The following is a 14,549-nucleotide window of genomic DNA, read 5'->3' as shown; positions in this document are numbered from 1 at the left end:
CACCCTTGTGTCTTGTATGTCTCTCCAACAATTGCACGTTACGATAAACTATGTATGCAAATATGAAAGGCGCCAGCTGTCTCGCAGCATATCTGTGACCTTTTTACACATTGAAAACACCAAGGGCTTTATTCAGAGTTGGATTAAGCATGTGTAGGGATGCTCTAATACCGAAACTGCACGTATGTTTGTTTAACGCTTAAAGTTCGAGTCGCACAGACCACTGGTCAATTAATGATTACAAAAGATTTATAAAGAAATCATTAAAAATCTCCCTATATACTGTAGAAGTCCTTCCGCTGTGTGTCGATAGGGCAGGCTTAAGACGTCAGACTGGGCATTTGGGTTTTCTGACTTGTCATGTGGAACCAAAGTTATCCTGACTTTTAAAATGTTTATTTTACCATTTTACCATTACTGGAATATGGGAAAGATGTTATTTTATGGGCATAGAAGCAATTATAATCTGCCCTAAAGAAACATGACATCATATGAGTCTATGCTGTTTCTTTGCCTACAGCCTATGTGCCAAAGAAATTTGTGGCTTAGTCATGTTCACCAAGTTGGTGAAAATTAAATAAAACTCATTTTACCATGTTGCCCAAAAAAAAGACACATTGCTCTGTATTACACCACACTTGAACCTGCATATATATACTATATATAAGCTAAATATGCTCAGGGTTTTAAGGGTTAGGCCCAGTGCTGAAAAATCAATACAAAAATATAATAAAGTGTATTAAAAATACTCTGCTGTGGCAAAAAAAAAAAATCACTATTTCAGAAGGGTCAAATTATCAGAAAACAACTAAGGAAAATTGAAATGACTGGAACTTGTGGTCAAAAACCCTTCAACATTTCAAAGTTCATTAATCAAGAGGGCATCACCAGGAGAGGCAGCACCTTAGTCTAAGACCTTGTTTATTCATTTTAAAGCTGTGAACCACATAATGATATTGTGATTGCATAATCTAAATATTCTCCCTGTATAATTTTATACTTAAATTATAATATGTTGTAATATAATAATAATAGTAATAGTTACTGCAAGACACCAACTCTGATTATAGCCCTGATAGTCTTTATCCCCCGCCCCCAAAAAAAAGAAAACAGCTAACACTAAGAGAGCTGTTACTTGCCTTGTAAGATGTGTATCTGTCATCCATGGCGTGTTTAATGATTAAGTTCTTGAGAACAGCAACCGCTAGTTGTCTGATGTCTGGATTTCCCTGCAGGCCCTCGGCTACCTCACGCAGGAGCAGACCCACCAGGAAATGGTTCCTACAGTAGTCTTCAGTAAGGCTGTACTCAAGACTCTGGTCTGCAAAATGGGATTAGTTTTACTTTAATACAGTACTAATTTCCAAGCACCTTTAAATACTTTAGAGTTGTTGGATAAGCAATAGGAATTTCTTACTTATTTGTCTATGTGGTACAAATCCGTACAAAAACAAACAATAGATCTTCTCTCAGCCATCAGATCAAGACACAGATCATCCATGATAGTGGAATTGTTAAATGTGGCCTGATGCTGTTTCTTATTTCATAATATGCTTTTAAACAAAAAGTCATTGATTTGTGTCTATTTAAAAGATGGCCCAAGTGTTCATCATACTCCATTCCCAACCATGAGTTTCAGAAAGAACTTGTGTTTTATGCAGCAGAATCTCCCCAAGCTCACAGCAGCGGGAACATCTGATATCTGTGTGCTGCTTTCTTTTTGTATACGCTAGAATTCCACATGCTTGCTGTATATATTGTTTCTCAACCAGAGAAACCACTGATTCACACAAGATCCTTCTGTGCGATAAAACATTAATCAGAGGGAACAGTGCAACAGTGCAGAGAGCATGACGGAGTTAAAAGTGTGACGAAGACAGGCAAAAACTACCTGTGAGGAAGTATATTTATTTTTGCCCATAACATACACAAAAGCATTTACCAATTTAAAAACTGTTCATTCAAAATAATAAAGGCATAATGCACTATTGGATCTCAGCGTGATAAAGCAGACAGAAGAAAAGCGCAGGCCCAAGCCTGACATGTCAGATGCGGTGACAGTTAGATGTTCAAGCATGGTAATGACTGTTGCAGGAAATTGTCGAGCTAGTTAGTGTGGTTATAAACAGCAGCCTGGACTTTGTTTCGCATCGAGATTCGCCGGCACCACCTACCTATGACGCCAAAACACTCCGCCGCGTATGAAATAAAATCTAATTATGAGCAAAAACAAACACAAAAGAGAGAATGAAAAAAATGAGGGCATCGTGCAAGGAGGGAGGTGACCTGGTGTGTGCGTGTGTTTGTGTTTGTTCAAAGGGGTCAAAAGAAACATTTTTTTTGCTTGACTAGCTCTGAAAATGAAAGTTGGGTACGTAAAAACATTGTTCGATAAAAATCTCTGCAACTATGAACGAAACATCTGATTGGTTTAGCTCTACGCTTACAATACAAACTTATTTCAGTTGTGCAGTGCAGGAATTCTAGTAAAAGTGTGACTTGTAAAAGTAATAATTGTTTTTTTAAGACCATGAATATAGTTATTATTATTAGCATTATCATGGCCACAATGAAACGCGACATAATCACAACAAACCAAAAAATAGCACAATTTAGCAAATATTATGCAAATTCTGCACAAATATTATTACAATTACAGTACTTATGTCAATTCTAACGTTAGTATTAAGGTGTAGAGGTACAGTAGGTGCTTGTAGTTAGAGTTATCTCAATGTGCAAGACCAAGTGCAGGTGTGATAGGGAAAGGAGGGGAGGAGAAAGGGAAGGGGAGGGATGGAGGAGCAAATTATATCATCAATACACCTTAAAGCATTGCTGCGAATTGTTAAAAACATACCCTGGACTCTCTGTAACTTGGTTCGGCCAAACGCCATGGGCAGGTTCAGTGGAATGTAGTGCTCATGATTGCACACAGTCATGAGGAAGTAGAACTTCATTTCTGTTAAAGCCTGTAAACACAAAATGCATTTTACTGTGTCATGTGACAGCTCCTCCACAACGCACATGCCATCTGAATATCATACTCTATCATACTGTATAAATTTGTAATCCACAGACGTAACGTGAATATTAAGACAAGATTATGTTTCTGGTGTAATTTTAGTTATTAAAATGTATAAAGAGCATGATAGACATATAAATTTCATTTTCTATTTCTAAATAAGTGTAATGACTTAAATAGTTTAATTGAAGTTTAACAGGACATGAATCACAATGATTAATGTGTGAGTTAACGTTAATGTTCATACAAAATGGCAGAAAAAATAAAACACATTTAACGAGACTTACATTATTACTTCATACAACCAAAGATCAAAGGCAGTCTTTGTTTATTGGAAGTCTTTATTTTTGTCAGGTAAAGAGGCATAAGTGTAGGCATGTTCTTTTTTCCATTTGTAAATTGAATTAGAAATAAATACAATGCATTTGTGTGGGTGTATAGATAAAGATCCCTTTTCAGAGGAATGAGACTACCTAACATAATTTTTTTTACAGTAGTAGTTGACCTTTTATAACCCATATGACTCAAAAAATGGCTCATATATTATACATTACATCCTGCACAATATCAGGACAAACTTTTATGTTAAAAATTCCCATAAACACACTCCTAACCCTTGTGAAAGGCCTTCCCAGAAGAGCTGAAGCTGTTATAGCTGCAAAGCGTGGGCCAACATCATATTAAATGATGTATATTAAGAATTGGATGTTTATATGCATGTAAAGGCAGGTATATTATACAGTATATACACAGACAGACAAAAAAATAGTATGATGTATATTATATTAATGTAATATTAAAAATATTATCATGCATATATAATAGCAATAAATATTGTATTAAAATATTTATACAAGTTTTTCTTTTTGCTAAGTGTGTATAATTTATTTGGCTGACTCTGTATATACAGTATATATAAAACTCGAATAACCTTAAATGTGATGTAATAACTGATTTGATGTGCTGGGTCATGATTACTTTTTCCAGCACAATAAATATTTCAAAACCTCCGGTACATTTTTGTCTGTAAAAAACTATAATATCCACACTTAATGAAAAATGTGAGCACTTTTTTGAATAAACTTTGACAATATCATTACAATTTGTAACTACTGTGGCTTACATATGGATAGTGGGACATCTATACACCCACCAACAGCTGACAATTTTTTTTTTTTTTTGCAGAAATGCCCAAGTGTTATGGACAGGGGGGTGTCTTAGGGAGCAGGAATGTTTTTCAGAAATGCACAAGGAGTTACAAGAAGTCACAACCATGAGAAATGAGCCAAAGCAAGTAAGAAAAATTGGTCAGTAAAAAGGAATCAAAGCCATTAACTGTCCCTTGCCGAGCTTTCTATGCTGGTGGCACACGTACGAAGTTGGTAGGTATGTCAAGCATGCGGTCTACATGCCAGTGTACGTGTTGTTTTTCAGAGAGCACACTGGAATGAGGATGTATTTGTATTTGCAAGTCAAAAACATTCAAATAGCCTTAAGAACAGTTAAGTCTGTCTTCTGTAACGAACAATACCTTAAGGTTCTGTTATGGTCTAACACAACACAAAAACCCATAGATTTAAAAAAGGGATATTGACTTATGAAAAGGACTGTACTGTACTGTATAGTTAAGGCAGCTAGTCAAAACAAGGTTTTACATATACGAAGGATAAGTATAGCTGCGTCAACTAATCTACAATATTTATGCAAATCCAATATAATACTGGATCAAATATGAAATTAACTACATTACTGATAATATGGTCATTATACAGCAAGAACGTATAGGCAATTTTTTTTTTATTTAGATGTGTGCGTTGGGCTTATTTTTTAACAACATGGATGTGAACTGTGACTGACAAGCAAAAAGCTCTAATTTTCTAATACATAAAAAAAAATTACCCAACAACTCTTTACTCACGAGCTACTTTATTACGTACACATGTTCAACTGCACATTAATGTAAGTACATAATGGCAGCAACTGAATGGATTTAGACATGTGCAGGTCAAGATGGCCTGCTGAATTTCATAGTTAGAAAAAAGGTGATTTAAAAGACTTCTGGTTTGGCATGGTTGTTGGTGCCAGACGAGCTGGTGTGAGTATTCCCCAAATGCCGATCTACAGGGATTTTTATGCACAATGCTCTCTATTGTTTTTAAAGAATGATGTGAAACCGATAAAACATCCAGTGACCGGCATTTCCCTGGGTGAAAATGCCATGTTGATGCCAGAGGTCAGAGGAGAATGGCCAGACTGGTTCGAACTGATAAAAAAGGCAACAATAACTCAAATACATGCCGAAGCTTGAAGCAGATGGGCTACGCCAAGAGAAGACCACACCAGGTGCCACTCCTGTCTACTAAAGACAGGAAACTGATGCCATAATTCACAAGGGTTCACTAAAATTGCACAATAGAGAATTGGAAATATGTTGTCTGGTCTGGTGAGTCTAGATTTCTGCTGTGACATTTGGATGAAAAGGTCGAAATGTGGCGTAAACAACATGACAGCATGAATCCATCCTGTTTGGTTTCAACAGTTCAGGATGAATCTATGCCACAAAGAACTAAGATGATTCTGAAGGGAAAAGGATCTACAAACCAGTGCTAGCAGGATCTATCTAATAAAATGGCCAGTGAGTGTATAATAATATTTTATTAAATATATTATTTGTGATGGTCCAGGTGAATAAAATTCCTTGATAACAAAATTCTGGATAAACAACATGAAGTCCCTTTAAAGCTGAACCATTGAAGATTATTTCATGAATATATGAGAAAAATTTACATGATTATGCTTTGCTTTATAACACTGCTTTACAGTAAAAATTAACAAGCATTACAGATTCTAAAATTAATGTAAAAATTGAATGCAAAAAAAGCTTTTCTACCCAGTCACCTTTTAAATATTCTATTTTTAATTGTTGACTTTTTTCCAAGGCTGTTTCCTTAGTCAAATTTATGAAAATATTTTCTTGCTCAATAAGTTATAATCAGATAACAAAAAGGCGGATTGCTACAGAAGTCAAAATGGTTAAAGTTTGTAAAATTGGAACCATTTTTAGATCGACTCTGCTACAGTAGGTTTTCTAGTATACGGTTAAATTCATAAAAAAAAATTCTTGGGACTGAATTTTCACCGTTACAAAAAATGGTGTTTTAATTATATTTGCAGATATGCATCAATTTATCATCCGAACCCCCCAACATAACTGCTGATTTTTCATAGCCATGGTCTGCATTTTGACATCATCCATGTACTGTAATTTTACAGGATATACTGTACAGTATGAACCGGCCTATCTCTGTGTACCGGTGCTAAAATAAATACCACTGAAATGACCTACCATCAACTCAACTTTTCCTGCAAAGCACTACCCCTATTCCAAACTCAATGTACACTGTACTTCTTACCTTGGGGTCTTTTTGGCTGAATCCACACATGTAGTCATTTACAAGACTAAATGCAAATCCTCTGTTCATGAAGGTCAGGCAACGCTAGAGGGAGAGGTAGAAGCATTTGCACGTTAACGAAAAAACACTACGAGTACAGCTCAAGGCAAGTAAATATTTAATGATTCTGAGGCACAACACTGTACACTAAAGTGTATAACATTATGTAGCTGAGAGCTACAAGAAATACATGACACACACACGCATGCATGCACACACAAGTCCATCTAAAGTGATGCATTGGCATTCAAAAGTATCTATATCCAGAATTCTACTATTTTTGACAACTCCAGGCAATCAAGTGTAGTTAGCCACTTACAGTGGATCACTGAAACTGAATACAACTGGGACAGAGTTTTTATGCCAATGGTGAGGCAACCCTACCCAATTTATTAGGGCTTGGTACTGGTATCAGAGGTTTTCCCGGACTTGTGCAACTGGCTTGTTCTTTGACCAGGAATTGAACACGGCCTATTGCCAATAGTCCACCAAGGACCCCAAAAAGTATTGTTTTTAACTGATAATAATTTGAATACTAATAAAACACTAATCGCTTATATTTTCACACTGATGTGTAAATAAATTAATAGATTGGGGAATGTATTTCCTGTAACTCTAATACTGAAAATACTGTATTCATCATCATTCACAAATTAATAGTAGCATTGGAAAACACTAAAACATATGATATTGTATTGAAGAAGGGTCAGTTGTATCAAAATCAGTGAATTGTTGCCTTCAGGATTTTAATTGTCCAAAGTCTATTGGGATAGGCTCTAGGCCCCCACCATCCTGTATTAGGATAAGCAGTATGAATGTATGAAGATGAATGAATGAATGTCTCAACGTTTCACTATGGGGATTTGTTTTGGGGATTGTTATGAATAAAATCTAGAAAGTAGACATATTCACACATAGTTCACAAAATAAAAAAAGTCTTCTGAGAAATGTTGAGAAACCAACCCCCTAGACATCTCAGAATTTTGAAAACATAAAGTAAAGTAGGAATATAATGTAATCGTAGTTAGGCTTTTTATATACAGCATATAGATTAAGTTTATAATAGGTGGAATGTCAAAGGTTTAATCCTCCATATCTCTGCTCAGACAGAAATACGTGCCATGCGAAAGGCCCGGGTTCACATCCAAAGCAACACCCTGCCCCTAGGCACTGGAGTTACAGAACACCCTTCGTGTAAAAAATGGCAGGGTTGTGTCAGGAAGATCACTTAGTGTAAAACCTGTGCCAAATGTGCAAATGCACTGTGGTGATCCCTAATGAACGCCTAAACGACAACATGCAATCGTCTAGCTCAGGATACAGTACATCTACAAATATACATAGTTACTAATTTGCTTCAAGTGGATGAGAGGTACACAAACTCTTGCAACATGGTGTATAATTAAACAGATTTTTTTTTCCTCTAACAGAAAAGTGGTTTGTCTGCTATCAACTGCCAACACTCACTGTGCGTGACTGCGCAGGCATGCGGACGAGTAAATAGATACACATACTGTACCTTAATGAAGTTAGCCAGGCTGATGTTGACACAACGAGCCTCTTCTGGGATCTCTACATAGCGTATGGTGATGTGAGGCATAATGGACAGCAGCAGACACTGCAACGCCTGCTGGAATGTATCAGGGAACCTCTGTGCTCTAGGCATCTGTGAGCAAAATAATAAAGTTTTCAATTCAATTACTCAGAGCGTTTTTTTTGTGCATTTGCTCATCTTGTAGTAGTTCAACACTAACCTTTAATTCAAAACTTTAATGGGAGCTCATCGAGCCATAGTATCGAAAAAATGACAAATACCCACTAACTTAAATTACAAAAATTTATCCAATTACACAGCATAACAAAAGTAGAACAGAAAACTATTAAACTTGTCCTTACGTAATGGCTGAAGAACATATTTCATGCACTAGCATCCTTGAATATAAAATGTGGAAGCATCTTTATGGTATCTTTATGACTCGCTGCCATCTCATAAGCCAGACAGGATTTTGCTAAAAAGTGTACAACTGTACAAATGATTCTCTGCCAGAAAAACTGTCACCTCTTGTAAAGAAATACGATAATACATAAGAGCTATTCACTGGGTAAATACTTCAGTGCTTAAAGTTTCAGCTGTTACTCTATCTGATTGCAGTGAGTAGCTTCTCACTGCTTAAACAACCATGTCAGAAGACTTGAATACTGTGTTTTAGAAAGTTTAAATTATCGGCCTGCATCAAGCAAAGAAAACAACTAAAGAGAATTGCTGAACATACTGTAGTTAGGTTAGGCAATGCTTTATTAAAACCTGCAAGAATAGTCGGAAGAACGACTTTGATTGATGATTATTTAAATGCAACTGCATTGTAAACAATCAACAGTAGGAATCACTACAGTATGTTTAATATATTGTGAAAGTATGAGTATTTCCGCATGCATGGTGTGAGGGGACTCAGAGAACTCGGAATAAACAGCTATGTGATGATATGAAAACCATGTGTTAGTGAGACTAATCAGGGAAAAAAACTTCAATTAGCAAGAGATCATAAAGATTGATCTTTGGAGCAATTGAAAAAAGTAATCTATCTAATGAGTCCAGATTGACTATTTTAGAGCGATAATGCACAGTGCCCACTGTACAAGCCTCTGGAGACAGTGTAGACTCAGCAATGCAATGTGGCAATAAAATAAAGCCAGCTGATGACCTGAATGTATTGAATGACCACATTATCACATTATCTATGGAGTCTTTTTTTTCTAATAGAACAGGCATATTCTGGGACATCAATATCTTAATTACTTAAACTAAAATTGTGAAAGAGTTGTTCTGGGAGCACGGTCATCTTCACACATGAACTGGCCACCACAGGGGTCTAACCTTAACCCCATTAAAAGCCTTCGGGTTGTTTCGGAAAAGAAATGTGGAGTGGAGTGTAGTGGTTCGACTCTCCTGTCCAAGATTTTGTGATGTTGGACAACTCTGATTAGTATCAGAGGCACTGGAACCTATGGGTGTAGCATCTGAGGATGAAAGCTTTATATCTTCTTGTGTTGCTAAACACCGTCTGTGATCAGTAAATTTTTTTTTTTTATGTCAAGACATTATATTTGCATCCTTCCTTCTGAAGAACCAATTTTATAACCGACAAAAGAGTGTAAGATGTAAATGAGATGAAAAGCACCAACCTTCATTCTGTTGCCTTCAAAGAGGTAATGCGCCATTGACTTGGCCATTGCTTCAAAAAAGAACCAAGAGTACTGTAATATAAGAAGAAGAAAAAAAACACATGTTTACCACTAAAATTTGTGTTTTTTACTTTTAAAAAAAAGCAAACGTTTATAGGGAACTAATGATTAAGTAAATAAGATGAATTTGTCACAGGAGGATGTGACTGATGCTATCTTTTGTTTGGTGTCAGTCAGAGTCAAACAAAACATGACATAAAATTCAGTAGGGAGATTGGCTGGCTGGCTGGCTTAATTAAACTGCACTGCTTGGGGAGGAAGCCAACAGCGCTCCCTGTTGTTCAGAGAGGGTATTGCATGTATCACTTCTTTTCATTAATCTTCCGGAATCTGGCCAGGGTTGATGAATCCCGAGAATATTCTATATAAGGCAAGTGAGAATATTTCAGAGAATTCACTGAGTGCAAATAAGGGATACATTTTGAATGAGACACACACACATTTGTATACTCGTTAAAAACAAGGGGCTACTAATAATCACCAGGCCATTTACAGACATGTTTCTGAAGAAGTAAACTGTAGAAAACATGATAGATAGATAGATAGATAGATAGATAGATAGATAGACAAGAATAATAATACCTTCAGTAGCTTGTTGCAGGTGTTGAAGTCGGCAGTCTGCTTGAGAATTGCAGTCACAGTCATGGCCAACACTTCATGTGTGGTCACTGAGTTTCCCGAGGCTGCATTGTTTGAAAGAAATACAAACTACGGACAGAAGAGACATTTTAGGTAAAATTAGGTTTTCACATAAAACTATGTAGATGAAAAAGTTGTTTATAACAACACCATATAACCACTTTATATACTGTATTAAACTTTTTGTGTTATAAATATCAATAATCCGTATAATTACATAAAGCTCAATTAAAAAAAAGTGAAACAAGAAAACAAAGACAAAGGAATCATTCACCAGAATGACAACAATAAATATATCTACCTTCAGAAACGAGCGCAAGTAATGCTCCAACCCTTCTTCATGGCACTGGGACACGATGTGAATGATCACACTGTGGGGAGCATTATTATTTATTATTACAGTACTACTGTCCTCAGTCTTTATCCTATGAACAAATTCATCATTTGAATTGTTTTGAATTGTGCTGAATTGCTTGTCAAGCGTCAATGCACATTATATAGATCTGCCAATTTTACCGTGTGGCGTTGACGGCAATCTCTTGAGGCTCTTTGCTTGTCGTAATGAGGACCTGGAAAAGCTGCACAAGCACGGTGGGCAAGAATTTTATGATGACCTGAGTCTCCACAGCGTGCAGGCACTACCATAGCATAAGAAAAAGCAGAAAAGAGTTGGCCACCACTTTATGAATAGATCACGTCCATCATTTATACTAATTTACAGTTAAGGCAAAAGTTTGTACACCCTAAAAAAGAAGAAATGCCATTTATAATAATGAGGTATTTAAGGTGTTATTATTCAACACCTTACAAGTAAGAACAAGATAACTGTATCTTGTATTTCCCTTATGATAAGAGTAAAAGTTGCTATTCCAAGTCCCTGTAAATTATCTGTTACTATAAAAACAGTAATGTATTAGAAATGCTACCTTATATGTATGTGCCAGAAAACTTATGGAGTGTTGCACTAAATAAGCACTGACACCTAAAATGCAAAAATGTATTTACTTTCCCATAAGCTTCACTATATTAATTATTTACCTTTTTTGCATCTTTAGAAAATATGCTACATGGGTTGTTTAAGTCAAACTTTTCTTGTGAATGAAGGCATAAAACCGACTGAAATTTAAAGAAGACTTCAAACACAGAATGGTGACGAGGCTCTTAGCTACAGTGTAACAATTGAATGGTGCAAATATTGAATCCCAGCCGAGGTTTGGGATTTAAACCCGTAATGTCTATGGCCTTAACTGGAATGTAAAACAATGAAATTAAAAAACAAACTACAGTAGTAGTGCTGATAAGGCAGTTACTAAAGCTCACTGCACATTCATGTTAGTAAACCTGTTCTTTATTCGAGCGTACCTCCGATTTGCATTCGCGTCAGTTAAAACACAGTACCTTATTAATCCAAATGAGGTAGATGTATTCAAATATATTCCATCTTTTGCCTTAGAGGGAATGCGCTCACCTTTAAGTACTTGATGAGGTCTGTCAGGTTCCCCTCAGATGTAGACCTCCTCAGCTGACAATACTGGAAGAAATTATGGAGGTGCAAATCCTAGAAAAGGCCAAACACAAACACGGGCTCAGTGTCACAACACGGTGAAACATTCAGCATTTAAACCTTTTGAACAGCCTTTTAAAAACTATTTTAGCCTAACAGTGAATAAATCTCACCTGAGTGTAAATTGTTGATGCTGCATAGGTCTTCACTTTAAATAGGGCCTTAGCATTCTCCACCCATTTGATGTCTGGTGACTTGTGGACGAAATAACAAGAGTGGATCAGACTTGACCAAGAGACAATGTAGCCGTTCTTGACATTTAACATGTAGCCTATTTTTAGGTAATTAAGGCATTTGATGTCACAGAGCAAAGCAACTGGGAATCGTAAAAGAATTCAAATTTTGGACAATTTTGGCGCACCATCATGAACAGTTCAAGAATGTGGCACAGGGGTTTAATTTGTCAACAAAAAAAAATAAAGGAAACCATTAAAACTTTTCATTTCACACAGTAGAGTAAAGGACCAGTTAGAACAAGTAAGTCATTAAATATTGATTTAAAGAGAATTGTTCAGGATGCATGGATCAATAAAAAAAAAACCTTAGCTAGAGGAGATGAATTTACCCTCTTGGAGTCGTGGTTCTTATCACAGAGGTAACCAGCAGGTAAATTAGCAGAAACAGGAAGCTGTATCTCTGATGACTGTATCCTTCCATCTTTCAGCAACGGTGCCCACGCATATCCCACTGCAAAGCGATATTATGTGTTTGATGGACTACTTCCATAATAAAGGCTGATGCACACACCAACATTGGTACACACACCCACGCTTACCCAGTGTCTCTACTCCCTCCTTTTTCTTGGAGCTGGCTTTGTTACTGAGCTCACAGCTGATGTGGTAGAAGGTGAAGAGAATGTGATGCTTCTCATGGACATGGATTGGCAGCTCAATTTTAATCTAGAAGAAAAGAAGTAAGATATTCACCTTCACGCTATAATCAGAAAAAGAATATGTCTTGCAATAATTCTCATTTTTATCTACTATATAAACCATATAATACTACTTATATTAGTCATTATTTACTATTAGTAATAATATCTTCCTCCTTAAATACATGAGTAAAATCCTTTTCTGTTCCCTAATATGTAGATAATTACTAAGACAGGGGATACAAATATCCAACCTGCCACACGGTGGCAGCCTGAGAGCATACAGACTTAAAACATGAGTTCATGTACAATAAGTGGTGTATGATACACCACTTCCTGATAACATTAGTAATAGTAGCTCTGTATCTAATCTGGTGATTGTTGAGAATGGTAGTCATCCGTCTTGTAACCAGAATAAACAAAAATGACCTTTATATTTCTGCACTGTTCATAAACTTTAAAGGCATCTACATTTATCTTCTGATAAACTGACAAAGTGAAACGACTTCCTTTAGATCAGTTAAAGTTCATTATTAAGCCTTGAGTTGTAATGTTAAGAGGAACTTGTTTCAAAAAGGAAGAATCAAGGGAAAGTCTGACATCATTTCACCTATTCTGCAAAAAAACACACACACACACAAACCGATGCATTTTTTTTTTAACTCCGCTGCACTCTTTTCATGGTTATTCTCTTAATGAGTGCTGAGACAATAAGCATTAAATAAAGATTACCTCATTGTAAAAGTCGGGGCTTTGGTTGTGATGCAGAACCGCAGCAAAAGCACTAGTGGTGAACATTGGCTCCCCTGGCTTGCCGTAGATACACTGGAAAGAATAATGGATAACTGTTGAATTCAAAACGCGTGCTTAATTCCGTACTCTGTCCAGCCAAAAATAATTCCTTAAATACGATTACTCTCTGTTACTTTCACGTTGCTAGGGTAAGGACTATAAATCCTGAAAAATCCTGGAACGCTTTTTTTTAGAACAGATGGGTCAGAAATGGAGATTTCTATGAAGCCAGCTTGTTTCTGTTTAATACTTCACTAAGGTTTTTTACTCATATTTTTCTGTGTAGATCATCTACTATTCCATGGTTTAATTAGACATGACACGCACAATGACACTGGATTTTCGCATAGGGACATTCAATTCAGAAAAACTGAGTCAAAATAAAACGAAAGCTTAAATAGCTTGCAGGATGTCATTCACTGACTAAGAAACATGCTTTTCAGTCATTATTGTAATAATTTCAGTGGTTATTCTGGCCCGCCAATCAAAAGAGACCATTTCACACTGATTTACATTTAGGCATTTGGCAAACGCTCTTATCCAGAGCGACTTACTTTTTTATCTCATTACAAATCTGAGCAGTTGAGGGTTAAGGGCCTTGCTCAAGGGCCCAACAGTGGCAACTTGGTGGTTGTGGGGTTTGAACCTGGGATCTTCCGAACCGTAGGCCAATGCCTTAACCACTAAGCTTCCCCTGGTCCTGATTGTACCAGCTTAGCTAACCCTAACGTAATCCTTAACGTATCAAAGAAGAAAAGTGTATAAAGATGACAAAATGACACTTTGAACATTACCTTGAGTGGGCCCGCCCCCTCTTCATCTGAATCTTTGAACTGAATGGACACGGCAATATTTCTCGCCTAAAGGGCATAAACATAAAACATTTGCCCCAATTTTTTAAAATGATTATTAGTTTTTTTTTTCTTAATTATAATAAATCAACATCAAGTCACTGCATCAGAAGCA

At 36.4% G+C, this 14,549-nt stretch overlaps 1 protein-coding gene across 2 annotated transcripts in view; it reads right to left on the bottom strand.

Annotated features, from left to right (window-relative positions):
- dock11 (dedicator of cytokinesis 11) overlaps nucleotides 1-14,549 on the bottom strand; it is an 82,479-nt gene that overhangs the window by 38,556 nt on the left and 29,374 nt on the right. Inside the window, exons 18-32 of one of the 2 annotated variants that reach the window (XM_053515088.1) lie at nucleotides 14,378-14,443; nucleotides 13,524-13,616; nucleotides 12,696-12,819; nucleotides 12,486-12,607; nucleotides 12,034-12,114; nucleotides 11,825-11,914; nucleotides 10,873-10,994; nucleotides 10,658-10,727; nucleotides 10,300-10,425; nucleotides 9,658-9,729; nucleotides 7,994-8,140; nucleotides 6,436-6,519; nucleotides 2,858-2,969; nucleotides 2,175-2,213; nucleotides 1,140-1,321 (exon numbers count right to left, since the gene is read on the bottom strand). In XM_053515088.1, the coding sequence (XP_053371063.1) occupies nucleotides 1,140-1,321; nucleotides 2,175-2,213; nucleotides 2,858-2,969; nucleotides 6,436-6,519; nucleotides 7,994-8,140; nucleotides 9,658-9,729; nucleotides 10,300-10,425; nucleotides 10,658-10,727; nucleotides 10,873-10,994; nucleotides 11,825-11,914; nucleotides 12,034-12,114; nucleotides 12,486-12,607; nucleotides 12,696-12,819; nucleotides 13,524-13,616; nucleotides 14,378-14,443 (1,530 nt within the window). The remainder of the gene's footprint in view (nucleotides 1-1,139; nucleotides 1,322-2,174; nucleotides 2,214-2,857; nucleotides 2,970-6,435; nucleotides 6,520-7,993; nucleotides 8,141-9,657; nucleotides 9,730-10,299; nucleotides 10,426-10,657; nucleotides 10,728-10,872; nucleotides 10,995-11,824; nucleotides 11,915-12,033; nucleotides 12,115-12,485; nucleotides 12,608-12,695; nucleotides 12,820-13,523; nucleotides 13,617-14,377; nucleotides 14,444-14,549) is intronic. The other variant, XM_053515168.1, reaches the window with a different exon arrangement.

Source organism: Clarias gariepinus, chromosome 1 (assembly GCF_024256425.1).
Source record: "Clarias gariepinus isolate MV-2021 ecotype Netherlands chromosome 1, CGAR_prim_01v2, whole genome shotgun sequence".
Lineage (NCBI taxonomy): Eukaryota > Metazoa > Chordata > Actinopteri > Siluriformes > Clariidae > Clarias > Clarias gariepinus.
This window is presented reverse-complemented; position numbering and strand designations above follow the sequence as displayed.